Source organism: Colletotrichum paranaense, assembly GCF_030867605.1.
Source record: "Colletotrichum paranaense strain IMI 384185 chromosome Unknown Scaffold_15.1, whole genome shotgun sequence".
Lineage (NCBI taxonomy): Eukaryota > Fungi > Ascomycota > Sordariomycetes > Glomerellales > Glomerellaceae > Colletotrichum > Colletotrichum paranaense.
This window is the reverse complement of record NW_026848973.1, coordinates 884,437-910,513: the sequence shown is the minus strand read 5'-3', so window position 1 is coordinate 910,513 and position 26,077 is coordinate 884,437. Positions and strand designations below refer to the sequence as shown.

The following is a 26,077-nucleotide window of genomic DNA, read 5'->3' as shown; positions in this document are numbered from 1 at the left end:
ATTCAATGGAAAGCGGCAAAGAATAATCCGCAGGTGGACTTGACTGTCCTCCGCTAGCCTCTCTTCGGAGGTCGGTGCCCTGAGCAAGGCCGAGCGTCTAGAAGGGAAGGCTGAACTCGCCCAGTGCTTGGTCGTGATCCAACAGCAGTTCCGATTCGCCACAGCTCTTTCTTTGTGGTTTCAGCCCACCGGAACGACGGTCATACTTCCGGTCCATTTTCGATGTGTACGGTCCCGTCAGATTATTGCCACGTTGTCCGATGCTCAAGGCCTCTTCATGGTGAGCATCGCAACTTTAGCCTCATGAATTCGGATATTCCGGCTGCAGAATACATGATATTGTTGGCAAGTGATGCCATTACCGAGACCGAGAGTGATCGGTGCGTTTTTTTCATAGAGTTGAGCTTCGTTCAATCGCTAAAGAGCTTTCGAGAGTTGTCGACTTAGTCCGAGTAACCAAAGTTAGCAAAACCGGAAGACGGGTAAAACAGCTAGCCGGTCTGTCCATCATCAGTCCTAAATTCCATAGTGTTCTTCAACATGAACTTACGACTTCGGCAATAATTAAAAACTTGTATCTGACCGCAGCTTTACAAGGGAGGGAGAAAACGCAGTGCTAAAAATTGTGTCTCCTGCAATATGGCAAGTAGTTACCTCAATCACCTTGCATAATTACGTCCTGAGCGCATGAACTTCATCATCTACGTTAACGATCTGTATTTGATTGGTCTATCTATCATTTCACATGGTCTAGCTACGCAACTGTCAAAGTGTCGAGAAAATACCAATAGGCTTTCTTCATGAGGGCTCCCCGGCCGAGTTCTTTCCAAATTACAGAGGCTCCATGTAATCTTCCCACGCGGAGTTTCATCCCCATTGATTTGTCCGAGGATTCAGATTGACATTGGGATGTCGATGAAAGGTAGCTCATGTTAATCAATTACTTTCATTTAGGACTTAGGATTTGCCAAGTCACTGACCCTTCTTGATTTCCCTGGAATCAAGCTTATTGATATATTTCTAGATAATGTGAAGGCTCAACAACCTGGAAGTTCGGCCAATCGGCAAACGAGAGTGTTTCCGTCCCTCCTACATAAGTATTGGCTTCGCGCATAGAAGAAGAGAGAATTCCGTTCATTGTAAGCTGATCGCCTTGACTGAGCAGGAACTCGTATATCGCCCGAGACTTGGCCAAGCAGGGCGCAAGGCCCTCAGGTATAACCAAGTTCTCAACTATTTGACATTCGAAACTTACTGAATCGACGTCAAGACACCATGCCAACTTGGCTTGTGGCTCAAAGCCGCAACAAAATGATCTGGAGATGAAAAGATCTGTCCGCAAGAGTATACACGAAGAGATATCAAAAAAAGACCCGACCAAAAACATACAACACCAGGTATTCGCTGGTCGTCACCGACCCAACTACTAATCCGGCCCTTATTAGCTTATCTATGGGAGAGCGGACGGGATCCCGAGTTTTCCAATAGGTATGGTCGTATGTGGTGGTTGAAAGAGATCGTAGGATTATTGAAGCCATCGCATACTGAACGAGATTGAAACATTCGTCGTGATGTGGCCCTCTACATACAAGAGCGTCGAATACTTTAACCAGAACACAAGCTAGATTCTCATGTTGTAGTTCTCCGGCGATATCGGGAGCGCCTCAAATTCACCAGAGTGATATTGTTAAGTTGGAACGATCGCAGCATCGTGTCCCAGGAACACACACAACTCTTGGATTAAAACGTTATCTAGCAGCTTTGATCCTCAGCAGAGCTCTCAGGTTCAGCTGTTTCCTTTGAATCAATGGATTTCTTTGGGGATTTTCGTATTGGAATAAACGTTATTCGGGTATGTCGGATAAGCGTATACGTTTCCTTCTACCTTAGCGTCCACGAAGATTGTCCGAGATCGTACGAGAAACCTATAATTAGGCCAAAAGCCATTCCAACAGTCTATCGTTCATCGGCTTTGGTGTCCCTCATCACCTTCTTTCTCTCTCAAAAGCAGACAAAAAAGTCTTGCAAGTAAGTGCAATGTTGCCAACATTGAAAAATTGAATCCGATTAGTGTGAATTTGGAAGCCTCGCAGGGCCTAAAGTGCTGCTCCCCTTGCATCATGGCACCTTGAGCGAATGAAAATCGGCACGGTAAAGGCAATTCTCAGTTGGATTCTACGCCGCAGTTCATCGAGTTACTCATCCTTGCCTCCTAGTTCCCAAAAATTGTGCCGGTGAGCCTTGCGGGAACTTACCCGATTTTCGAGTGGCCTTGCATTCCATTGCAGACTGGTCCAGATCGCAGTACATCCGCATTAGATTCTACGTGCATGAATATAGTAATAACATGTGGGTCAAAATCCTTATACTCCGCTACGATAGGACACGGTGTTGACGATCAGCTTCAGCTCCTGCAACTTCCAGTTCCCAACGCGCGCATCATGCGAGATATGATAAACGCAAGAGTGAGGCGACCAAACCCATGATATATTGCTTATTGTCAATCTTAAATAGGAAATAGAAAGCGAAATGTCTTGGAGAGCCCCCGTTCAATATTTCACCTAGTTGATTCAAACAGACGATTAGCATATAGACTGTCAGGACCTTTCCGTGCCCCGTAGTCCTCCAACATATCACTTCCTTAATATCGTCCACCTCGTAGACGATGGAATCCCGATAGCATACTACATTGAGATACCTTGAATTTTGCACCAAAATTTGTACACCCCACTTCCAAAAGACATCACTCAATTTTCGGAGTCAACATGAGCGATAACCCTCCCTTACCGCCTGCCGTTCCCAGTTCCGGGACCCAACCGACGAATGACGACAGCCAGGTCACTCATCCGGAAGATCCGCCTCTCCAAGTCACCAGCGAACTGCAACCCCCCGCACTGCCCGAAGGCCATGAAGCAAAGGTGCCCGACAGTACGAGCATCAGAGAAGGAGAGACTGCCCTGAACCTTTGCCTGCGAAAGCTAGAGGCCGACACCGAATCTTTACCAGACATCGAAAAATGGAAAGACATTATTGACGTTCCATCTCTAGAGGATCAGCAGACGCCTCTGCAGTATGCGGCCTCCAAAGATTTTCCGAAGCTTGCGAAGCTGCTCATTGAGGCTGATGCCAATCTCGAAACTGGCGGCACTAAGCGTCCTCTTTTGATTGCTCTCAACGAAGAACACATCGGATTCTCCCGGCTACTCTTGGAAAAAGGAGCTTCACCCTATTGCAAAGACTCAGACGGATGGAACCCCATACACCTTGCCGCATGGGCAGATTCAGATGAGGAGTTGGTCGAGCTTTTGCTCGAGCGACCTTCCAAACCCCCCCTGGGCCTGAATGAGACAGAAGGTTTTCAGTCTTGGACGCCACTCAACCTTGCCTCCTGTCACGGAAGAATTAACTGGGTCAAGCACCTGTTGAAGAAAGAGGCTGATGCTTGTCTTCAAGATGAGAGTGGTTGGACACCGTTAACGTCGACTTTGCACTATGGCCACTTCGATATATTCGACATCATATTCGAACACTTGCGGAAGAATGACCCCGCTGCCCTCAGGAAAATCATCTGTCAACCAGCCAAGGACAAATTGACTATTTACATGGTTCTCTACGGAGCAGTAGATCACAGAAAGGCCTACAGCGCTCTTTCTGCCTTGAAAAAGCTCCTCCCCTTCTCAGGCCTTGATCTTGGCCAGCGGGATAGTGATGGTCGAACTGTGCTCCACTATGGTTTTGGTGCGGTCAGGGAATATCCTGGGGACGACCACATTCAACGCATGGCTGAGTTGCTTGTCGAAGAATTGCCCAAACACGCTCTACTTTTTCGAAATGACAAGGGCCAGACGGCAATTGAAGACGGTTTGAATGAGAATTCGGTTGTCGACTTTTCGCAGCTACCTTGGTCCAACTTCCTGCAGATGTTAATCCGGCGACTTAAAGGAGATCGATCAGACAGAGAGGGTCTTCTGTGTTGGCTCGCATCACGAGAACATTATCACATCCATGCCGAGACAATACTGAGGGATACAATTACGGGAGTTCGGAGTGCGGACTTCAGCCGCATCCCAGGTGCTGATGGAAAGTTGAGCCTAGTGAAGCTGGCGATTTGGCACGAGCTACCTCATGTGCTTTTGGAATGCGAAGTCTCGGAGGACGACTCAAAGGAAGGAAAAGCGTTGATCAAGTATTTGAGGGACGATCCAATCTCCAGCTTCGAAGCATCGAAGGAACCGGACTCTCGCCAACAAATCAGGAAGGTCGGGTTGGAGAAATCCACGACGAAGCAGGTTGGTAAAAAGATTCAGGACGTCACAAAGATCCATCCCAATGCAGCGAGGCAACCTAAAGTCCTTGACCAGATGGAAGACGTTCTTGACTATAGTGTCAAGAAGATACGAAGAGCAAGAGATCCGCTCAAGGTCTCGAGCTCTGGGGACGAAATGGAACAGAGTCGACAAATGTTTGAAGCGGCTGTCGTTTCAATCTGTCAAGACAACTCTCAGTTCAACAGATACGCCAAGTTCCGAAGTGTGAAGAGCATTATATACGACAACTCACCAATCAGATCAATCAGCGATACGATCAACGAGATGAAAAAGACCGCTTCCAAACCAGGCGAAGAGAGCAACTTCACATGGATTCATCTCCCTGTTACCAACGTAAGAATGATATTGTATCTACTTTAATGCAAAAGCTGACTGGAACAGATGGCCTGGATGATTGTGAGTGAGATAGCAATGGATTTCGCCTTGTGATCTTCTGCCCCTGACTCAACATGCGATACTTATCAAATTGCACAGGATACCATGAACAAGATATTGAATCCTGATCAGTCCGATAACTTGAACAGCAACGACGAGGATGATCAAATTGCTTCTTTCTTACGCAACAGTGGAGTTCAAGTTCCTGACGACAAGTCGCTTTCCCGATACATGCAGCCTCGGTACGTCAAAAAAAAGAAGGTGAAAGGGGATGATAACGAATGCCTGGCATCAGCACTCTACGTAAGTAAACATGAGCTGCTTGACTTGTCCGTAAATCGTCTGATAATTCGTTACTTAGATGCCGTTCCTGGAAGTAGGAAGCTATGACAAATCCACCGAGGATTCCCAGACGCATGAGGCTGTTGGCGGACCTAGGAAAACTGGCAAAACGCGGGCTACAGCTGCCACTATTCTTACTGCTACTGCAACTAGACTCGCTACGTTCGCCACCAGACTCAATACTGCTGCTACGAGGCTCGCTCATACTGCTGACGCAACTATCAAAGTCAGCTCACCAACAGAAACAGCCAACAAAGACATTGCCTTGCCGAGTGTGTCTACTTCCGGAAAGAAAGCAGCACCTCCCCCGGTGCATTTCTCACCCACGTTAGACGAGCATTACTATCATTTTGACGAGAAGGATACGCGATCTCAAGAGGACAGGAATTCGCGAAATGAGCACCAAATTATCACCAAGTACTTGTATCCGGACCGCCTGGATTCCGATACCTCATGGGAAGTGCTGCGAGTTGGACAGCTTTGGGCTTGGACTATTCGCGAAAGTAAGTTTGACACTACATGAAGTTGGATAGCATTGTTACCGCTTGATATGGCGCTGATACTGCACATAGAATGGTTGATAACATCTACGTCCGTGGCAAACCTCAGGGAAGAGTCTGCAAAGAGCAGTAAGCCGTTTGTTGAACATGTCTTGGAACACCTGTCCGATCGGGCAGGTCAGAGCCCCAATGGCGTATCACGCACCCCCACTGAACTGAGCAGAGTAATTGTGGAATGCTGCATCGGTGCCTACAGAAAATCGGGCAACAAGGATCAACGGGTGAAAATTGATGAGAAGGACAACGCGAGAAGTCGAAAGTCGCCAAGACCGTCGATTCGCCAAATGTTCTCCGGCTTTATCAATCAGATTGTTCGTGGCCCTGTGCATTCCCGTTGGAAATATTAGGACTGACTACGCGTATACGCGCAGGGACGAGAAGAAGCGGGCTTATTCCGCAAATTGGCTGGCGTGCAGAGTGATCCAACACCCCGGGAGACGCATTTGGCAGACTCAGAAAGAGGAGACGCCAACGATATATATTCACTCGACTTTGAGAAAAGCACAAGAAATGCTGCGAAGCTTCTATACGACATCAAGGATGTTCGTGACGAGCTGAACATTCTTAGAACCATCGCCGATTATCAGAAGAGGGTACAGAGGAAATTGATTGGTACCGTTCCTGATCACACTCCGGACGCCACTACCAATTGGGACGAGGATGAGACGGCCGCGTATGTGATGAACGACATTGAGGAACTCGACAAGCTTGCCAAAAAGACTGAAGACGCCGTACGTCAAATCGTGTCAACACAAACGATGGTGGTTGCTAATTTCTGCATGGTTTGTAGTTGAACACTACAATCACAATTCTCGAGAGCGAAACCGCAAATGACCAGGGCAAAAGGGTGATGGTGTTTACACTCGTCACTGTCTTCTTTGTGAGTCTTTGAATTTGTCAATGCCTCAGCCGGCTCCGGACTTTTTGCTAAACGGGTATTCAGCTGCCTCTGTCATTCCTCAGCTCTTTGTTTGCGCTAGACGTGAACAATTTCCTCGAGGCCCCCTGGTGGTCTCTGGTCATTATTTGTATGAACCCCCCCCCCCCCTCTTTATCGATTGCGGTATGCTAACACCACCACACCAGTTGTCGTCCCTCTTCCCTTTCTCCATGCTGCCAACGGATATTTGAAAGATCGAGATCCATTCACATTTTACTTGTCGGACAAGAAAACCAAAAACAACACACCGGAACAGACGCAAGGTTCGGGCAGCAGAACTGTTCGGAACCGTCGCAACAGGACTACACCGGACCAATCAGACAATGTGTAGGGAGATTGCAGTCTAATTCCTTGGAGAGGTGGGAAAGGGAACCGTAATTCTCGGATGTGTCGAATTGTACCTTTCTGGAGGTTCGACGAAGGCGAGAAGGTCTTCTAGCACTGTGACGAGTAATGAACGTGGAAGGCATGGATTTATCTCAGTTATTTATTCCTCTATTGCCGCCAGTGATTACTTAATAGCACGAGGTCATTGCGCGATTCATAACCGCTTCCAGTAGGTAAACTATCGCCCAAAACCTCGAGCGGTGAGTGAGATTTCCGAGGCTGCCTCCATTCTTCTCAGAAGGTCAGACCTGAGATACCATGTGCAGAGAAACGCGTAAGATGCGTCAAACGTGAGACACGTTCATCGACGTGAACGAAAGACAGTTATCTTGGTCGTTCTCATGGACACCCGTGAAACTTTACACGCACCGCGACCTGTCCATTTTGAGCCGGTCTACACTAAGCAGTGTGGGGTAAGCTTTGGGAAATTTTCAATGCAAGGCATATTTTACGGGCCCAGCTCTACCTGAAATTACAGCTGAAGGCTCACGCACCACTGTACTTCAACAAAGTTCTCCGCGATTACTAGCCCACGATGGGTAAATACGATCGCAAAGCCAAGTCGCAGCCGAAACATGGGAAATCTTCAGACAGTGGTGCGTCGAAGGCGCCACCGCCGTTGTCTCACGGCCGCCCGGGCTGGACTGGGCCTGGTTACCTCCACAAGAAGAAGAAGCCTCAGCGTCCATCTGCAGCATCGGAATCAGCAGAGCCGCGGAGGCTGAATCACATCCTCCCGGTGGGACTAGAACAGCTAATGATCAACGTCTTCCGCACCACCTTCCCCGCGTGCAACGACTTCGAGGCTCTGAAGCCGAGGCTGCAGGAGATCAATCGCGCGCTGCTCTCGAGGGAGTTTGACATAGCCTTTGGAAAGACCGAATATCTGGAGGCGTATGCGATCCGTTGGAGCCCCAGCCGTGCGCTGGCGTACGCGCAACTCATGGCTTGGATCTGTGAGGAGATGGCTGATGACGCTTACGTCCAACGATTTATTGGCTGTGACAGCGATCGTGAGCAGAAAGCAGCCAAGGTTGTATGTTTCGGGGGTGGCGCAGCTGAAATCATGGCTTTCTCGGGTCTTCTTCGTCATGTGCGACCATCAGCCGCAGCCGGCAGGCCAGAGTTATCTCCAAATTATGAAGATACCTCGAAAGACCTACAAGCCCTACCAGTTCCAGAGCGTGAAACCTCACCAACACTCCTCAACATTGACCTGATCGACACCGCGGACTGGTCTGTTGTGATCTCGAAGCTACATGAATGTCTCGAGACCCCTCCGACGCTCTCAAAGTATGCCAGCGCTGCGGCTCGTGCGTCAAATGCGTCGTTCCTCTCGCCCGGGACTGTTCGTCATACTTTCACGCGCGCCAACGTGCTGAGTTATAGCACGGAAGACCTTCGCGCGGCTATCGGTCCTGGTCCCGCGCTGCTTACGCTTCTCTTCACACTGAATGAGCTTTACGCAGCCTCGATATCACAAACTACCTCTTTTCTACTCAGGGTAACGGAGGCTGCTCCCAAGGGGAGCTTATTGCTTGTGGTGGACAGTCTTGGTGCATACTCCGAGACCGCTGTCTGCAATAGCAAGGAAGGGGAAGAGAAAAAGAAGTATCCGATGAGTTATCTCATGAACTACGCCCTTATGCCAAAACCGAAAAAGGAGGCTGTGGATGTTGATTCTGAAGGTGGAAAAGACAAGTCAACTCCTGCATGGGAAAAGGTCATTTCCGAGGATAGCGTCTTGTATGGGTTGCAACGGGATCTAGAGTATCCGGTCAGCCTGGAGAACATGAGATTCCAGGTCCACTTGTTCAAACGTGTATGAGCATGGAAGAATCTCTCCGGCGCCTGCCCAGGTCGATGTACTGATGCTGAGTTTTAAGGCAGACTGGCTTGATGTAAGTAGCTTCTCGATTTCTACTGCAGCCTAGGGGCTTCAGGAGGTTGATAAGAGAGTTGTCGGTCCGACCACAACCACATCACAATCACGATCGAGAAACTAGGTCAAAGATATAAACTCAATTCAAACTACTCAAGGCCCTCTTCTTTCGCGCATTGATATGTTCGCGCAGTATGACCGGTGTTTCCGTAAGGTAGACGCCACACCGTCGTTAGCCCGTCTCGATCCGCGGCTGGCAACTACTAGTTAGAGGGCGTAAGTCCTTCTAAGGTATCAATTGAGCATATCATGGTTATCTATCTACATGGACAATGAATAATACGACTTGGAAGCTCCAAGACGGAAGAGGCTGTTAGAACTGAGCAAAACTGCTTCTCGTATTCCTAGATTTGGACAGTCGCCACAAGAGTTCGAAACGTACCTGCCTCTTGCCTTGCTATACTTGTGTTCTGCTTCGAAATCAGCCAGCGCCAGAATCCAGTGCCTCCGCAGACCCTGAAGCTGCGCGTGTTGCTTTGTTACACTATGGCCACCGTCCGTCGGCAGGGTGCCATAAACCAGCGAAATGTCAGAGATCTTCACGACAAGGCCTGTCTTCGGGTCTCGGAGTAGATTCCCCGGCAACAAAAAGAGGGTTTCGCGAATAGATAGGGCGGAAACCGAACGGGGATTCGCAAACATGGCAAGCATGGTGTCTGGTCACTTGCATCATGGTTGCACATTTCATCCGCGTATCGTTACGTTCCGAAACTAGCTATCTCCTTGCCCCGCCAAGTAGTGCTATTGTAGATCTCGGGATCGCGATACGTTGGGTTACTCCCGCTGACAAGCTCGGATAGCTCCGGTCCTTGTCAGTCGCTCACTTCAATCCCCCATTCTCATAACCATCTCAAATGATCAATCGACTTCTTCGCCTTATTTGCATGTAGGAGCTGACTATTCCAGTTCTGCTGACATGTCGCCACCCCCAGATGAACAGCAACCACTGGACACCTCGGTCAAATGATATGCGAAGGCCTTTTCGGGATAACACATAAGAGTGCAGAAGCTACAAGGCACGTAGAAATCATAAAGAAATCTTCCCGGGCTGCACTGCCGGAATTTTTGACCAAAGATGATCAAGGCGGCCATCTTCATTCCTCTCGGCGGCATCGCCGCGGCCATCGACCTGAGAAGCCAAGATTTCCGTATAAGCATCAACGACAACACCGGCGCAATCGACGAAATCACTGATCCGCACTTCGAAAATGTCATGAACTGGGTTAGTACCGGCTCGAACGCGCCCTGGCTTCCAGCCGGCAGCCGTTGGGGTCTAGGCTATGCAGACCTGGGCCAAGACTCCCTCCATCGTAACTTCTGGAATTTCCCCCAAATCACGAAGCACGACAACACCATCAACGCAGTCTACAACGCCGGGCCCTTGGAACTTTCCGTCAGCCGAAGCATCAACCACGCAAATCAATCCTTCACTGAATCCTACACTTTCACAAACAAAGGCGCCACACCTCTCAAACTGGACAGCCGAGGAACAACGTCTTTAGCCATCTACACTCCTTTCAATGACCATTACACAAATACGAGCGATTGCGTCGAGGCGCGCTCGCATGCTCATGTATGGGCGTTTGGGGGTGCTTCTTGCTGGGTTAAGCTGAACCAAATGGGCGGGAAATATCGGAATCTTGGGTTTGTCTTGACGCAAGGCGCGTTGGTGGGTTACAGTATCGAGGCCCGCGACCCAGTTACGCTGTCCAACACGCGAGGCGTGTTCCTACTTCACCCTGCCCTTCCAACTCTGGAGCCAGGTGCGTCGAGCACAGTCGCGTGGAGGTGGTTCTGGCATAGCGATTGGGATGATTTCTCCAAAAAGAGCGCCGCGCACTCCGAGCAGTTCGTGCGGGTCGAGACAGACAACTACACCTCTATCACCAGAGAGACGGGTTCCATCTCTCTCTCCGGTGCCTTTATCAATGCCAACACGAAAGTCAGTGGCCAAGCAGTGCAATGCGATGGCAATACCTGCTACTACAACTTCACCGCCGGGCGTCCGGGCCGTATAAATCTTGTAGTCACCACGGAGAAGGGCTACAATTCCACAATCTTCCTCAACGTCGTCCCAAAATACCACGACTTGATTTCCAGCCGCGTTAAATTCATCATCGAGAATCAGCAAGACCTCACGCCCGAAACTCCAGCAGAGGGAGCCTATCGCGTCTTCGATAACCAAGCCAACGCCATCGCGGCATGGGACACATCCACAGACCGGAATCCCGGCCGCGAACGTGTGGGGATGGGGATCCTCATCGCACGCTGGTTAAAGAAGAACCCCGACAACGTTGAGTTGCGACAGTCTCTGGAGAAGTACTATACTTATGTGTCGACTAAGCTACAGGAGGAAAATGGGTATGTCCGCGATAGGCCGATCGGAATGGATGGCAGCAAGAAGCGCTTGTATAATTGGCCCTGGGTTCTCCAGTTTCACATCACAGTTGCTGCTCTCGACCTTAATTTGACCGGCACAGTAGCGGAGAAGACACCACTTGAGCGCTTTATGCTCACCCTAGAGAACTTTTACGCTGAAGGCGGCGGCGCGTTGTACGCTATTGGCCTCCCCATTCTAGAAAGCCTGCGCGCACTCGAAAAGCACGGAAACGAAGAATGGCTAGAGAGAGCTAAGGAGTTGTTTCTCACCCATGGAGAGAATATTGCGAAACGAGGACTGGATTATCCGTCGTTCGAGGTCAACTTTGAACAGTCCATTGTCGCCCCCGCCGCTGTGATGCTCCTTGAACTCTGGCGCTATACAGGCAATGACAAGTGGCTGGAAGCTGGCAAGCTACATCTTGATACCCTTCTGCTCTTTGCGGGCAAACAGCCCGACTATCGCCTCCACGACGTCGCGATCCGCCACTGGGACGGCTACTGGTTCGGAAAGGATCGTATGTGGGGAGATACATTCCCCCACTACTGGAGTACGCTGAACGGCATCGCACTGCATCACTACGGTAAGGGCTTGAAGAACGACACCCAAGGCGAGGTGGCGGCGGCCTTGAAGGCGGCCAACGGTATCATTCGAAATAATCTTGCTTTGTTTGAGGCGGATGGGCGCGCATCGTGTGCGTACATTTACCCGACCTCCGTCAACGGCCGAGCTGGGAACTACAAGGATCCCTACGCAAATGACCAGGACTGGGTGTTAGCTCACCTATTGCAGATCGAGGAGGATGTTGCCTTTGATGAAGAGTGAGTCGGTGCAACATAATGACAGAGGTTCAATGGCAACATGAAATCGTGGGTCTAGACGACGGGGTTGTTCTTGCCGTATCAATAAACGCCATGTAGCCGCAGGGTGGATAATAATACTGTGGGTTTCGCTTGGACTTGCTTAAGTTTGACGTATCTGCAGTTGCGTTGACTGTTGTGAATTTTGCGATGCTGAAGGTTGGAGAGGGATCTTGGTAGGTAAGCGTCAGATGGGAAAAGTCAAGCAATGTATCAGGTCTTTTCGATGTTGAAGAAGTTGTTCGTTGCTTTTGAAAGGTAAGTACCAGAGGTAAGAACGCTAGAGCCATTTCGGCTTTTTCGACTTATGATGTGTTGGTTCGCTTTACACCCTAGTCAAGTGGCAAGGCTGGCTGTCTGCCTGTCATTCAATGCCTGTAACCAGTGATTGTCACGCCATCATCATTCCAACGAACAGGCAGCTATACAGCCAAGAAGGCATCGTCGCAAAAGAGTGGGATATTTGCTCTGCACCGCCCTGCATCTCGGCATACGAACACGACTCTGAAAAGGGCCAGCCAGCCTCGATCAGGCGAAACACATGATCTAAAGTAACAGCCGATGACCATAGTCAAGACATTCTCCAATGTCGCTCAGAATTCTCTTCTATTCTATCGATGATTACGCTGTTTAGGGTCTGCATCAGACTATGAGTCAACAATGACCAGTCCACCTAGCCTTCGACGTAATCCTTGCTTAACCATCCTACTAGCCCTTGCTGCCTCCCGTTCCCGTAGTGAATGTAGTTCAAGGCTGTTGAAGAAGCCTGTCTAACAGGCCAGTACGAACAACTTCGACAGAATCAAAGTCGCTAGGCTGAGATTTGAAACATCCCCAAGATGCATAAGCCCGTGTGTATCCTTCGCCGCCGCAGCAAGCACAAAATATCGACACCAATCGGTTACAAGCCCAGCCAGTATTCCTACAGCGAACAACGCTGTTTCTCTCACTTTCTTTACTTCTGCGGCGCGCCTTTTCTCCCTTTCCTCGTTATTGATGCTCTCTTCGTCCTGAGACTTCGCGGCACCCTGAGAAAATAAGTCGAGGATGCAGGCAATGTTGATGACGAGAACCAACCCGTAGACAATACCAAAAAGAATGAGGCTGTCTCTGGTTTCGCGCTGTTGTCTGGTGTCATGGTTCTCTCGGTCTACGAAGATGCATTTCGCAAGGCGTATTGTGCCCCACAACATCATCAAGTGGCCGGGAGACAAGAATGCCAGGCCCATCAACATACTCGCAAGTCCCTCTGCTACTGTCTCCTCTTTCTTCGGAGTTCCTGCACCAGTGATCTCAGTTGCGGAAACTTCTTCAGCTGTCTGTACTCCTGGGATCTTGCTGGTAAAGCTTTTCAGGAACCCGGGCTTTTCTGACGTTGATACCGCTGTACTCGTTGAGGTGCTTGACCGTGTGGACTCTGTCGAGGGACGGGGGTCAACACTGTCCATTGCGTCGGTCGGTACAGTCGTGTCGGATTTCTCTTTGATGGGTTGATCTTCGCTCTTGATCTTCGTCTTCTCTGTAACGTCCATGGCATTGCTCTTCATCATACAAAGAATAGCCCCTTGGATGATGACTGTAGCAACAACGTGTCCGGTGGCAATGAGCTTGAGGTTTCGGTCCTTCATTTTAGGGACTTTGACGGCGGCAACTGCCACCAGGTATATAGCGTATGCGAAGCCTCCCAAGCAGACGAGCGTTTTGTGCTTGATCTTTCGGGTTGGATTCATGGGCGCATTGCCGGACATAATGCAGAACCAGATGTAGCACCCGATGACGTTGCTGATCCATGCAATGGTACCGTAGGATAAGAAGAAATGAGGAAGATCTCCATCTATGGAGAATGTGCTGCCAAGCGTCATGTTGCATTTGACGTTCCCGTTGTTATCATCTAAGCAGATGGATTGGTAACTGTCGGTACTACAGACCGTCACGAGTGAGCCCGCGTAGTTAATGGAAGAACAGCCTTTTGTGCCGTCAAACATGGTGAATCAATATTGAACCAGTAATGTCACTGTAAAGTTAGCTGGAGGTCTGGTATGATTTGAGATGAAGGAAAGGGAGGTTTTGAAGCAAAGATAAATGTGCACGCTCTACTTCAATTCAGGCCTTAGGGCCTAGAGTTGAGCAACCTCCATCGTGACAGCGCCAGTCAGCCCAACGCCTAACAGAAGGAATGTGGCGAACTTCAAGGCAGAATCTAGTCGATCCAGTGTTGCCTGATCAGGACAGCCAATGGTCGGAGTCGGGAGACGATGATTGTCAGCTTTGTCGGGAGATCGACGACGTCCGGAATCGCCGACCAATGGCAGACTGCCCAGCTCGACCAATCAACTAAGAAGTGCATCCTTCGACACAGCTCGCCCTGTTCCGGGCACATGATCCAGTTCACATCGCCAGCTGACAATCTTGCTAATTGCTACCTTTCAAGGGGGGCCCTCCGAGGCTCTCGTCTGTTCTGAGAGGCCAGGAAATTTGTCAAAGTTCTTTTATTCGGCAACACTGAACACGTCAGAGAGTCGAAAAAAATCCCAGCGATTTCTAAGTCTGTCTGTACTCGAGTGATTTTTGAGCGTAGCAACATGCTTTTAGTGCCTGTGTCAGATCAACTGGGGGTAGTGGCCTTGGCGCGGAAAAAAAAAACATGAGTTCAAATCCCGTACGAATTGGGGGGTTTCGCCATCACGTGCAGATATTGCTTTCTATGTTGCCAAAATCGGAAGTGCCGCAAAGAGGTAAATTCGCCTAAATGGTAAACCTCAAACTGAGTTTATGATGTTGTACTTATAAGCGTTCAACTTCACGGCATCTTCAGATTGCCCACAGATATAACTGGGGAAAGCGGATCAAAGCTCGCTTTCGTGTTCCGCGGAGCTGGCCGGGATAAGCAAGTGGGTAATGCAAATGAACTACGGATACCACGGATACAGTTCAAAAGTCGTAACTTCTCTCGACCTAAGCTAGAAGGGGGAGATTTCTTTCCCTGGAGCAGATCTTCTGGCTCGATGTCCTCAATGAAGGGCGCAAGCTCGATGTTATAATCGCTCATGAGTATTAGGTCACGATAACATAACCCGCCTGGCGTAAAGCTCTTCGATAGCCATGCCATGCCACTTGCACTTCTCCTACTTGAGCAAGTCAAGTTTCCCTTGACCTTCCGCGTACGATTCATTGGAAATTTATCCAATATGGCTTTGAGCGTCCTGACCTGTAGCGCTTTTCGCGCAAGCGTGTTGAGTTTTTAGGATCGTTGAGTCGTAGCTGTTCTGTCTCCTATATAGCCAAGAGAGTCTAGGACCCGCTTGCATCAATATAATATAACATGCTTTCGTGTAGTATCCATCGTATTCTTCATTGAGTATATTTCATTGAGTAAGGTTTCTGACGAGTCCTAAAATCCTCACAAACTACCGAGAGTCCGAGCTTATCGTATCGAAGCAGTGAAATGTATCCGCATAGCTGTTAGTCCGAAAAGTACAAATCATGACCACGCTCTAGTATCGAAGCTTGATCAAATCCCGCTGCTCATTCACGTTTACTCATCCACCAGATTCCATCGACCAATTTCACGTTTTTTGTAATTTACCCACAATGAGACTCATTACTCTTCTCTTTGCCGCAACTGCAAATGCATTTTTGCTGAATTGTAACGGTGGGACCGCCGGTGACGGAGGCTGTGAAGCGAATGGCCTTCACACCTATTGCGTGAGTGTGCTTAGGTCGGTTTTAGCGCAGTATAGCGTGCTGAAATACCTTCGCAGTGTAACGAATCTTTCGAGACCCCGATCTATGTCAACGTCCGCGACGTCACCGTTCTGTCGAAGAATCCTCAAGGCAACAGTGACTGCAGGCCGACGGGGACCAACACGATCGGGAGGGTTTATTGTGCTGCATAAGATCGGCCCGGTGAATCATGCGGATAAATTAGCACTACTCTTTATATTATTCTAGTACTTAGAAGCGTACTAGCCTCCCGAAATGAGATTGGGTAACTACTAATCAGTTATTATATCGCTCTGCGTTGGCTGTCTCCAATCATAGCAATAATGGTGGCATACTATGTAAGGATGACAACATACTTGCCTCATGTTCAAATGCACTTGATGAGTGAGGGATTTCCATAGTTCACCTCAGATCTGCCATTGTACTATTGTACTAAGAAACAACAGGAAGGTTACATTGTGGCGAGCTCGTATCGCTCTAGCCTCTCTATTGACAAAGTTGCACTTTCTCGCTTTTTCTTTGATGGTTCTGCCTTTCCCGCTTATTATGTCTGCAGGTTGCCCCGACCACGCTGTTCCAAGGAACTCACTAGTCACGAAGGCACAGTAGACTGAGAATGTGTGGGCCCAAGCTAAGTTTGAATCAACCTGTCGTCTACCGCTTATACGGCAACTACCTTTTATGACAAAAGAGGGGTAGTTCGTCACTCTCAATGCAAAGGCTGCATTTTATAAAGTTTTGGCTGACGTTTTTTCCTCACTCTTTGTCAATCAATAGAATATACTGCAATTCCCCTTTTGAGAGATCATCGGAAATCAGGGTGCAGCCTCATAACGAAATCGCTAGTCTCCTAGTCTAAGAGGACTCAGAACACACAAAGAAGGTGGCTGTATTCCGGTTGGGGCTTTTAAGCTACTGCACAAGAAATGTTTTGACACCGGAAGGAACTGATGTACTGATCCCCCTTAACAAAGGGAGTGAAGCCTCGGCCCGCGGAGCCTCACTTTGAGCGGCAACAGTCCTACACAGATTGCCGCGGCGATTTCTCTGCATTGTACCTCCATGGTCTTGAGCTGAGCGGGGTATCAGGCAGCAAGCTGTTCAAGCCCGCAGGTTGATGGAGAGGCTCCGGAACTAAGCAGCTCGACGTAGATAGCCTATCAAGACATGAAATGGTAATCGTGCCCTCATCCGCCACGGGAGCGGCCCGAGTTTGGTTTTCTGCTAAGCATTTTTCAACCTGAGCCGATCCAATCGGCTGCAACCGACCTGCATGGTGACCACCCACTTCTCTTTGCATAATCGCCCGATCAACTAGATGCTTTTTACTCTGAGGGGCGCATCCAGTCTACTTGATGCTTATTCACCTCGTCTTGTGCACTACTTATTACCCCATGTCGACAGGGTCATGAAAGCAGGCTCTCAAGGTATTGTCGTTTTGTGCCGAGCTTCTTGCAGAAGGGTCGCCATACCTGGGCATTGAATGGCTCTCATATCGCAGCTCGTGCTAATCGAGGTGTCATCGGGGGCCAAAAGCGACCTAAGTGCTGATGGACTGGATTTGGAGGATTTGCCGACAGCCGGTGGGTTGCTGGAACAAAAGTTCGTCATTGGGATCGATGTGCTTTTTTTCCACCTGTGCAGATAGATGCCTTGAGAAGGTTGCAACGCCTCATACCCTGTCCGGTCTGGCAACTAGGCGATTGCTGTGCCTCTGAAGCGGGGGAAGCCAGTCTAGTATATGACCTAAATGGTGCGTAGTTTCGCGGACCTAGGTTAGAGCATAGAGGATTGGGAACAAATCTATAAAGGCCCTCTGTGTTCTCCATAGAGGTTGTTTATTCTCTCCTCTTTACTAGAGATTTCAGTACCAAAATTCAAACAACGTTCAAAGCCCAAAATGCGCTTCAGTCTCTTCTTCCTGTCAGCCCTTGTAGCCAGCTGCTCTGCCGTGGCGATCCCTGGCGAGCACTCTCATGAGCATGACCTCGCCATGGACATGTCTCCTGTTCCCAGAGGCGTCTTAGACAAGCGCGACTCGTACGACTGCAAGGGAAGCTCCCTCTGCTCCTCTCTCAAAGTCGCCGCCTGCGACGACGCGGTGAACAACAAGCTCATCCGTAACAACGACGTCAATTATGGCGCTCCAGGGTAATTCCTTAACCCTTCTCATCTTCACAGCTTCACTCTGCCATTCGACCGGCTTTGCTTGTATACTGAGAGACTGATCATTTTCTGCGACTAGGAGTGGGAGACCCAAGACGGGAGCTTGTTCCAATATCTTTGGCGGTTATGGGTGTGGAGTCTTTATCCAGGGCAAGTCCGGTTGTGCTCGTACCGGCAACCAGATGTGGTATGATTACCAGGATATCCGCGCCAACGGCTGCAGAGTCTGTGGTTCCAAGCACTGGGGCGACGGGTGTTTAACTACCATCAACTACGTTTCTGGGTGCTAGTTTGATCAAAATTCTGCCGTCTGGATTGAGACTCTGTGTCACTCAGCTGTTGGCTACTGTGGCTGGATGTAATGGCCCAAGACTGTGCTTAGTTTGATATGTCAGAGAGGGCCGCGCCTGTCTTTTATCTCCAGAACTGTCGTTACTTGAATTATCGAAACACGCGCCTGGCTCGATTTCCTGATACCTCTGATGCATGTAGTCTGCGCCACAGATTTCAATGTTCAAAGCCAGTACAGTACTCCTAATGTACAATCGTGAACTACTTTCTGATCGAGGTGCCCGTAAAGAACTCTTCCTCCAAATGATAACTTGGCCGGATAATCAAAACGTGATGGATCTCAAATAATCCTCCTTCAGAATTACTCGAAGACTGAAAGAATTAGAGGAATCTCATCGAATAGCAACAGGGTGTCGAGGCTTGGCCCGACGTTTGACAACACCTCCACCTTGTTTGCGAATTTTCTGTTGAACCAGTTGCGCATCTCGCCGATCAAGGACCGCACGAGTGTGTACAATGATTGGAATGTCAACGTCCGCTCTACCACCTTGCGGGAGTGCTAGCTTGGGGGTTGCCATGTTCTGCGGTTCGTCGATGTCCATGTTACTTGACCACTGGCGGCGAGGTGCTGTCTGAACGCGCACAGGGCGGGGAGGAGAAGTGCCCGGCGGATAGTATGGCTCAATCTTCCCTGGGCGCGTCGTCAAGCCTCGGCCTCCGAACAGGCTGTTCAGCATCCACGCAGCCGATGCGCGGCGGTCCGGTTCGAGCTCAGCCATGGGCGCGAGCTGTTTGTGAATCTTGACAGATTCGATGAGCAGTTTCTTGGAATTCCTGTAAAGCTCATGAACGCTAATGCTATTTTTAGCACGGGGCGGGAAAGCCTTCATCTTGCTCGACATTGCGACAAAAGCTGCGTAGAGTGACCAAACGTCCATCTTGTGGCTCTGTTTGTAGGCCGATTCCGAAAGTGCCGAAAGCTCTGGCCAGAGCTCGGGAGCTTGGTACGCGACGGTGCCGCACATTGTTTTCGCGAGCTTTTAGTGATTTGCGAGCCCAAAGTCGGCCAATTGGAAAATGTAGCTACCTGGTGAGATGCCGGGATCGTACAGGATGTTTTCTGGCTTCAGGTCACGGTGTACTACACCAAAGTTGACAAGGTAATCCAGAGCGCAGAGCATTTGCTCTAAAATGTCCCGACATGCTTGTTCGTATTGTGCTTCCGGCATCTTGAGGCCGACGAAAGTGCTTAACGAGCCAGATCGATAGGGCATAATCATCTCAGGCTCGAGAGTATCGACTTTGTCGTAGCCCAGAATCTCGATGATATTCACCTTTGCGTGAGATCTTGTTAGCGAATCCACCGGACAGGAGATGGAGGCATGCGGCTACGCGCGGTATTGCCCCCTTTTCATGAATAGAAAAGTTCAAAGAAAGACAGACGTACGTGATTGAGACTCTGCATAGTTTTGAGCTCTCGGTGGAAAAGAGCCCGAGCCCCGTCTTCCTTGTCTTTGGGATAATTGCCTAGATGGACCACCTTTATGGCAAGCGGAGCAGAGGTCTCTGCATCAACGCTCCTGTACACGGTGCCGAAGGTGCCTCTTCCTATAAATTGACGAAGTGCCTTGTTTTCTCGAAAAAGTGCCTGCTTCGCTGTTCGTGGCCTGGTGATCCTGTGTGAAACCTGCTCTGATCGCTCGAAGCCAGTAGGCAAGTCGCGAGATCCCAAGCCCTTCAACATAGACATGGATTGTCGGAAGCAAGCCCAAGCGAGTTCCTTGAGGCGTTCGTTGTTGACATGTGGTGGATCGCGCGAGGAAGAGACTGTCCAGACTAGGTCGAATCGGTACGATGAGATTTGGATGTTGTAGTTTTGCCCGTAGAGCATAACGACCTCTCCGTCAACTACTTTATTGACATCGTCACTCTCCAAGAGTGTGCCACGTTGAGGTCGGAGTCTGGAATCGACAAGAAGCCCAACAGCGACGGTGGACTCTTGCTTTTTCGACCTGACGACCAAATGTATGAGCTTGGTGGTGTCTTGGTATTCAAACGCGACGTGTTCTCTGCACATGGGCTCTGAACTGGTATTTCGATTGAGCACCAGATCTCCTTTCCGGCCGAGCCTGGCGATCACGAAGCCCCCTGTAGACGCGACATGAAATCCGACCTCCAGGCCGGGTTCTTGGAGAGCGCTAGTGGAGACGAAGCGGCGATTTTCAGGCAAGGACAGCGCATCTTTGGCAACGGAGTTTCTAGGCACTAGATGGAAGAGAGTCCTCGCATTTGGGGAAGCCATCTCGGCAGGTTCTCTAGCCGGTCGTTACTTCTCGAACTTTTTGATCAAGCTTGGGTTACTGGCGGATGAGAACTTACGAGAGAGTACAGGCAAGCTAAACCTTTCTTATAGCGAGTTGCTAACCAATGAAGTAGAGTGACAAAGAGGAGATTGGCGAAGATTGAAATATCTAAATCTGTAGTGAAGAGATAATATGGTGTAGAAATTGAATAAAGAGGATGACACCGGCTAATCAAATATGCGGAGAGTGGAAAGAATAGTACGCTTACCCTGGTTGTCTTAAGTAGACAGAACTTCAGCATGCGCAATCGGCTTTCCGTTCGGTTGGAATGGCAAAACATTTCTCTATGCAACAGGCCTTTTTGCTTCTTTTCTTAGAATCTACAACCAACATCATGCAACGGTAGCACCAACACCGCGGCAGGTGGCCGGGAGCGTGGCCGAGCCCGGCGGCTCGCTTTGAGGTTGGTGATGGCGGTATGGATTGGCTGATGACATGGATGAAAACGGGGCCAGCTAAGCGCGCGGATGGTCCGGCTCTATTTCCGTCGGGTATGTGTGGGTAAGGTACCCGTCCTCGCAACGGTTAGGTTAGTGGGCCTTAAGCACTAAAGTGTGGATCCCAACGTCTGCTTAGATAATCGAAGTTGAGCTTCCCCAATTCCCCAAGCTCAAGCTCTCGCGCATCCGTCTCAACTATTCACACTATGGACCCTGCCATCCTCTAGCTCGCATCCACATCCATGCCTGCAACATTCATCTCTCTATCCTGAGAATAGGTCGACATCAAGTTATGCCGCGTTACCTGGACCAAGTCGCATTGGGCAGGGCTCTGCAGGAGCGCGCGAACCCTCTCCTTGAGGCAATTGCCGCCAACGATGCTTTGCACACCCATTATCTCAAGCGCTTCGAGAGCGATGAACCTCCGCAGTATGATTCAGACAGCTCATCAGAATACGACGAAGACGATGCTCCGCCAGAAGATCCCAACACAATTATCGAGCGACCGTTCGATGAGGACGAAATCAAGCGGATTGCTTCGGCATTGGGTCCTCAAATCAGCCCGGGCCAGCTCTACCTCTCAGAATCAAAGCGTGAGGAGAAAAGGATCATTGAGAATTGCCGTGGCTCAGTCTTCCATAAGCCCAAGGGTATCCGCCGGATAGGAATCGTTGCGCGCCACAACATGAAGAAGCGATGGGGAAGACTGGGCATCTGGAATCCCGCTTGGGGGTTTGCCGGACGCAATGTTAAGCCAAACGACAACTTTTATGAATGGCGGTGGAAATGGGATCAAGACGATGGCGAAGGCTCTGTGTCCCATGACCACAAGTGGGAAGAGGGCCTCATCAAACGCAAATTGCTCCTACGAAAGAAGTTGTGTCGTGGCGAGTATGTGCGTATTGTGCCCCAGCCTGCGCTCGCACAAGACGCCACGGCTTCTCAGGCCGAGTCATATTTTGCCTCCAGGCCTTGGTTCATGTTTGAGCTTGAGGTCACCGAAGAGAAGCAACGACTAAGTCGTATCTCTTTCAAGGACCAACATAAGTTGCCTCAGACTTCAAGCATCGGGCAGGTCATCGAGAGGTGGAAAGTTCGTGGGGATTGGAGAGATGAGTACGACGAAGAAGGTGTCACCTCCTGGACATGGAAAGATGAATCTCACTCCCCAGAGCCCGAAGACTTGACGCCTATACAAAGCATGGATGACCTTGATTCGCTAGACGCTACGGTCATGGATTTCACCCCTTCGGAGCTCGACGAACTAGAGACCAACGAACTCCCATGGGAAGAGCAGCCGGAGACCTATTGGGTTATATCAAAGGGCATGGAAGATACGCCTGCGTTCCCCGGACAGATGCCGGAAGGTCACAGTCACGATCACCATTCCGATCCTATGCCCATCGCGCGATCAGCCACCGCCGGGGTTCTTGGTTCCAGGAAAGAGGCGCCTGAATCCGCAACCGATAAAACACCGCTCTCTGTAGATGCATCGGAACAGAAACCACTCGATCCGCAGGAACGCGCCGTGAGCCATACACCACAGCAAGCAAGACGTGGCCGTCCTCGCCAGCTGAAAAACGAGACGCGCATTGCCTACGGTAACATCCAGTCTTCTCCAGCACCCCGGCGTAGTGCCAGACTAGCTGGCACGAAACGCCCAGCCGAATCGGCGCCCACGGTAGCTGCACCAAGCAAGAGACCCAGAGGCCGGAAAGCCTCCAGTGCTGGTCAGCCTACTGGGCCAGAGCCTGTGCCAACGAAGAAGCGCTCTGCACCGACACGGCTACCGGCCGGGGGAGAGACGGAAGCAATGCCCAAGCAAGGAAGGGGCCGTCCGAAAAAAGAGGCGCCAAACTCTGCCCCAGCGAAGACGGTCACTAAAGGCCAAAGTAAACGAGGACCAGGACGAGGGCGACCTAGGAAGGGAGACTCGGGACCTGGCCCATCGCAAGAGAACACTCCCAAGAGAGGACGAGGAAGTCCGAGAAAGGAGACTACCGCGACCACGCGTTCTTCTATTTCAAAGAAGAAATGACTACATATGGGGACTCGCAATGAGCAAGCATAAGGTTGGGGCCAAGGATCATAACAGGATCGAATATGGCACTGGTCGTACTTACTGACGGCTCACCTGCTGGTAATTTTTGATATGGATGAGGATCTTGCAGGAAGAAGGCGGGAAGCATGGAGTATTGTCATTGTAAAGAAAAACACCAGGAACACAAGGGCTCCAACGTCATCGTTAAGCTCACGAGCGATAAAGCATAATTTGTTCCTCACATGAACGCCGGATGGCGATATAGATATAATCTCCTCTCTAGATGACCTCGAGATGTGCTCGTCCATTAAGGGATTACGTAGACATAGTCATTATCCACCACGGTGAGGATGGCTGCGCATCAGCTTTCCGAGGACAGAACCACTTGCGCAATAAAGAGGAAAATGTTCACAGTGGTATCGAATGAATTCAACAAAGACTAGGAGCAATCCATCATTACTAATACATCAACATAACCTCCCCCTTTTCAGTATGTACTGTTTCAACCATGTGTCCTGAAAAGAAAATTACAGCATGCCTGATGCCACATCTCCAGGCGACAAAACCGGTCGATACCTCCCAATTATTTCTCTCCTCCCTCCCAGGTGCGCATATCACCCTTCACCTCGCGGAAAATACCACGCCAATTACCAATCTCGTTCTCCGTACGCTTACGCCTGCTAAACGCAGTACGTCTAAAGCTCACGAACCAAACCATGAACCAATACGACGCCGCCGCCATCGATGCAACAGCCGCAACCCACGCCATGGCCACAAACGGCCCGCCCGTCTGAATCTGCATGCCAAACGCAGCCATGGACTTATTGAGCATGCTCTTGCCGCCGTAAACGAGCGAGGTGGTGACGATGGCGAAGGACGGGAGGACGAAAGCGCCGAGCATGGAGAAGACGAGGGAGACGAGGACGAGGACGCGCATGAAGCCGACGATGAGGATGGGCAGCGTGGCGAGGAGGACGATGCCGGTGGAGATTGTGCCGATGGCGAGGAGGGCCGTCATTGCTTTTGCGCCGCCGCTGGCGAGGTCGACTACTTGGTCTAGTGTTCCTGCCATGGCGGCCACGAGGGGGACGGAGACGTTTGCGGTGCCGACGACGAAGGAGGAGGGGATTGAGTTGGTGATGTTTCGCAGGCCTAGTGACTTTTGCGTTAGCACAAAATCTTCCTGGCATGAGCAGACTGTTGGTAAACTAGAGAAAGCATACCAGCTCCTGTGTTATCGTAGCTTTCGCATTTGTCAAAAGTGACTTTGCTGTTCGGGTCGTTGTCATTGGCGTAGGTCGCTTCGCACATCTTTGTCAGATAGAGCCGGTAGTTGTCCTTGACGCCCAACAGCTGCGTCAAGTTTCCCACGAGCTGGCCCTGGATATCCGAGACACCATCACCGACTGCGTTCGTCAAGTTACCAAGCAAACCTCCCAGAACACTCCCGAGGCCCTCCGTGATGCCGGTCGGATCATTGGGTGCGGGGATGCCCGGGATAATGCTGCCGCCTCCATTTCCGCCGTTGGTGTTGTTGGCTGCCTTGATTTGAACAATGTCTTGACCGATTTTCGATGTGTTTAGCTACGATGTCAAATTAGTAAACTGTTTCTTTCTTGGGCATTTGCGAAACAGTCGCGACTTACTGACAACCAGTAGTTGTTGCCTCCATTACTTGTGTTTGTCCCAGCTGCAAGCAGCACAATAGAAAGTGCGACGGCGACAGCCGAAGCAATAATGGGAACGATGGCAGATAGCCGGCCTCCGATGCCGAGCATTATGGTAATTCGTTTGTTGACTTTTCAATTACAGTAGTAGGTGATAGTAAAGTTATGGCGTTTAACGTGCCATTTAAACTGGGCTTCGATGCAGGGTGTCGAAGAACTTTTATGATTCTCTCAAACCTCCTTGCCCACCTCCATAGTTCTGACTCGGGCCCTACCTCACCCTTAATATGCTCTCCACGGGCATCGAGAAACTTTTTCGATCGCGGAACCTGTCAGTACGTCATAAAACGTCCCGATAGACAAGCATCTTTGGGATGAAACGCTGGGATGAATCTTGAAAGCCTCAACGGTGCGATAACCGAAGTCGTCCAAGGGTTACTATCCACAAGCATAATAATCGCTGCAACGGCCAACGGCTCGTGGAGATTCCTAAGCAGTACACAGTAGAACCTGTTGCATGTTACCTGCGCGCAGGCAAGGTGGTGGCCTAACAGCGCTGAGTTGTCTGGGAGTTTCAGGGTTGTGGCTTGTCCCTCCGCGACGAGGGTCTTACCGCAACGGGCATTCGATGAGAAACTAACGTCATGCCCGCGCCGGGGCGGTCGCATTAACATCTAGTGAATCGGTTGGCTCTCGTGGAAAGTTATCGGCAACGTTCTGCTATGCATATCATATTGTCTAAGCTTGCGACAAGCGGCATAGCATATAACGGTGCGTTTTCCAACGATACCCACGCTTTCTCGCCAGGCGAGGCCGGGATTGGGCTGTCTGCCAAACTCTGCAATACTCTAGGCCCCCTTGCCCTCTTATTCCTCCTGTCTTTCAATCTGGTCCAATCATTCCTCCGACGTGTTCGTACCCGTATCGCAGAACGGAGCCGAAAGGACGTGCAGACGTGCTGGGCAGCACTGGTGTGCTGGTCTAGTGCACATCTTGCAGATCTTGGCCTAGGGTAGTCCTGCATTATCCGCATTACAAAGGTAAAATGCTGCCGTATTTCAACGTCAGTTCAGCAGAAAAGCATCCACCGTTAAGCTTTTAAAGGATGCACGTCTTTCCGTGGAAATCTCCCACTCACAAGTGTGCCCCCCTTTAACCTCTTTACGGCAGAAGTTGCCGAACGAATGTCCAAGGAGTTTCTGAAAAATGTGCCAGACGTGATAGCTCTGGTGAGCTGGGAGAAATTTGGGCCGCAAGTTTGCTGGTGTTAGA

At 50.1% G+C, this 26,077-nt stretch overlaps 10 protein-coding genes across 10 annotated transcripts; 6 read left to right on the top strand and 4 right to left on the bottom strand.

Moving 5' to 3' along the window:
* Positions 1–2,765: 2,765 nt before the first annotated feature.
* Positions 2,766–6,876, top strand: CPAR01_14515 (uncharacterized protein; the record flags this gene model as incomplete). The annotated part of the gene is made up of 9 exons (XM_060498766.1): positions 2,766–4,661; positions 4,710–4,724; positions 4,803–5,006; positions 5,065–5,548; positions 5,618–5,916; positions 5,977–6,336; positions 6,396–6,485; positions 6,549–6,633; positions 6,692–6,876. 9 exons carry the CDS (start codon positions 2,766–2,768, stop codon positions 6,874–6,876), a joined length of 3,618 nt encoding a protein of 1,205 aa, XP_060342827.1.
* A 591-nt stretch (positions 6,877–7,467) lies between these two features.
* On the top strand, positions 7,468–8,760 carry CPAR01_14514 (uncharacterized protein; the record flags this gene model as incomplete). The annotated part of the gene is made up of 1 exon (XM_060498765.1): positions 7,468–8,760. The coding sequence occupies one exon, from the start codon at positions 7,468–7,470 to the stop codon at positions 8,758–8,760; it is 1,293 nt and encodes a 430-aa protein (XP_060342826.1).
* Positions 8,761–9,949: 1,189 nt separating this feature from the next.
* CPAR01_14513 (six-hairpin glycosidase) lies at positions 9,950–12,079 on the top strand (the record flags this gene model as incomplete). Its single annotated transcript, XM_060498764.1, has 1 exon — positions 9,950–12,079. The coding sequence occupies one exon, from the start codon at positions 9,950–9,952 to the stop codon at positions 12,077–12,079; it is 2,130 nt and encodes a 709-aa protein (XP_060342825.1).
* An 805-nt stretch (positions 12,080–12,884) lies between these two features.
* On the bottom strand, positions 12,885–14,099 carry CPAR01_14512 (uncharacterized protein; the record flags this gene model as incomplete). Its single annotated transcript, XM_060498763.1, has 1 exon — positions 12,885–14,099. One exon carries the CDS (start codon positions 14,097–14,099, stop codon positions 12,885–12,887), a length of 1,215 nt encoding a protein of 404 aa, XP_060342824.1.
* A 1,606-nt stretch (positions 14,100–15,705) lies between these two features.
* Positions 15,706–16,010, top strand: CPAR01_14511 (uncharacterized protein; the record flags this gene model as incomplete). Its single annotated transcript, XM_060498762.1, has 2 exons — positions 15,706–15,819; positions 15,876–16,010. 2 exons carry the CDS (start codon positions 15,706–15,708, stop codon positions 16,008–16,010), a joined length of 249 nt encoding a protein of 82 aa, XP_060342823.1.
* A 1,727-nt stretch (positions 16,011–17,737) lies between these two features.
* Positions 17,738–18,293, top strand: CPAR01_14510 (uncharacterized protein; the record flags this gene model as incomplete). Its single annotated transcript, XM_060498761.1, has 2 exons — positions 17,738–17,988; positions 18,083–18,293. The coding sequence occupies 2 exons, from the start codon at positions 17,738–17,740 to the stop codon at positions 18,291–18,293; spliced, it is 462 nt and encodes a 153-aa protein (XP_060342822.1).
* Positions 18,294–18,686: 393 nt separating this feature from the next.
* Positions 18,687–19,319, bottom strand: CPAR01_14509 (uncharacterized protein; the record flags this gene model as incomplete). Its single annotated transcript, XM_060498760.1, has 1 exon — positions 18,687–19,319. The coding sequence occupies one exon, from the start codon at positions 19,317–19,319 to the stop codon at positions 18,687–18,689; it is 633 nt and encodes a 210-aa protein (XP_060342821.1).
* A 15-nt stretch (positions 19,320–19,334) lies between these two features.
* Positions 19,335–20,596, bottom strand: CPAR01_14508 (uncharacterized protein; the record flags this gene model as incomplete). Its single annotated transcript, XM_060498759.1, has 2 exons — positions 19,335–19,628; positions 19,742–20,596. The coding sequence occupies 2 exons, from the start codon at positions 20,594–20,596 to the stop codon at positions 19,335–19,337; spliced, it is 1,149 nt and encodes a 382-aa protein (XP_060342820.1).
* Positions 20,597–21,389: 793 nt separating this feature from the next.
* On the top strand, positions 21,390–23,135 carry CPAR01_14507 (uncharacterized protein; the record flags this gene model as incomplete). Its single annotated transcript, XM_060498758.1, has 1 exon — positions 21,390–23,135. One exon carries the CDS (start codon positions 21,390–21,392, stop codon positions 23,133–23,135), a length of 1,746 nt encoding a protein of 581 aa, XP_060342819.1.
* Positions 23,136–23,721: 586 nt separating this feature from the next.
* CPAR01_14506 (uncharacterized protein) lies at positions 23,722–24,916 on the bottom strand (the record flags this gene model as incomplete). Its single annotated transcript, XM_060498757.1, has 3 exons — positions 23,722–24,290; positions 24,362–24,722; positions 24,785–24,916. The coding sequence occupies 3 exons, from the start codon at positions 24,914–24,916 to the stop codon at positions 23,722–23,724; spliced, it is 1,062 nt and encodes a 353-aa protein (XP_060342818.1).
* Between the last annotated feature and the right edge of the window lie 1,161 nt (positions 24,917–26,077).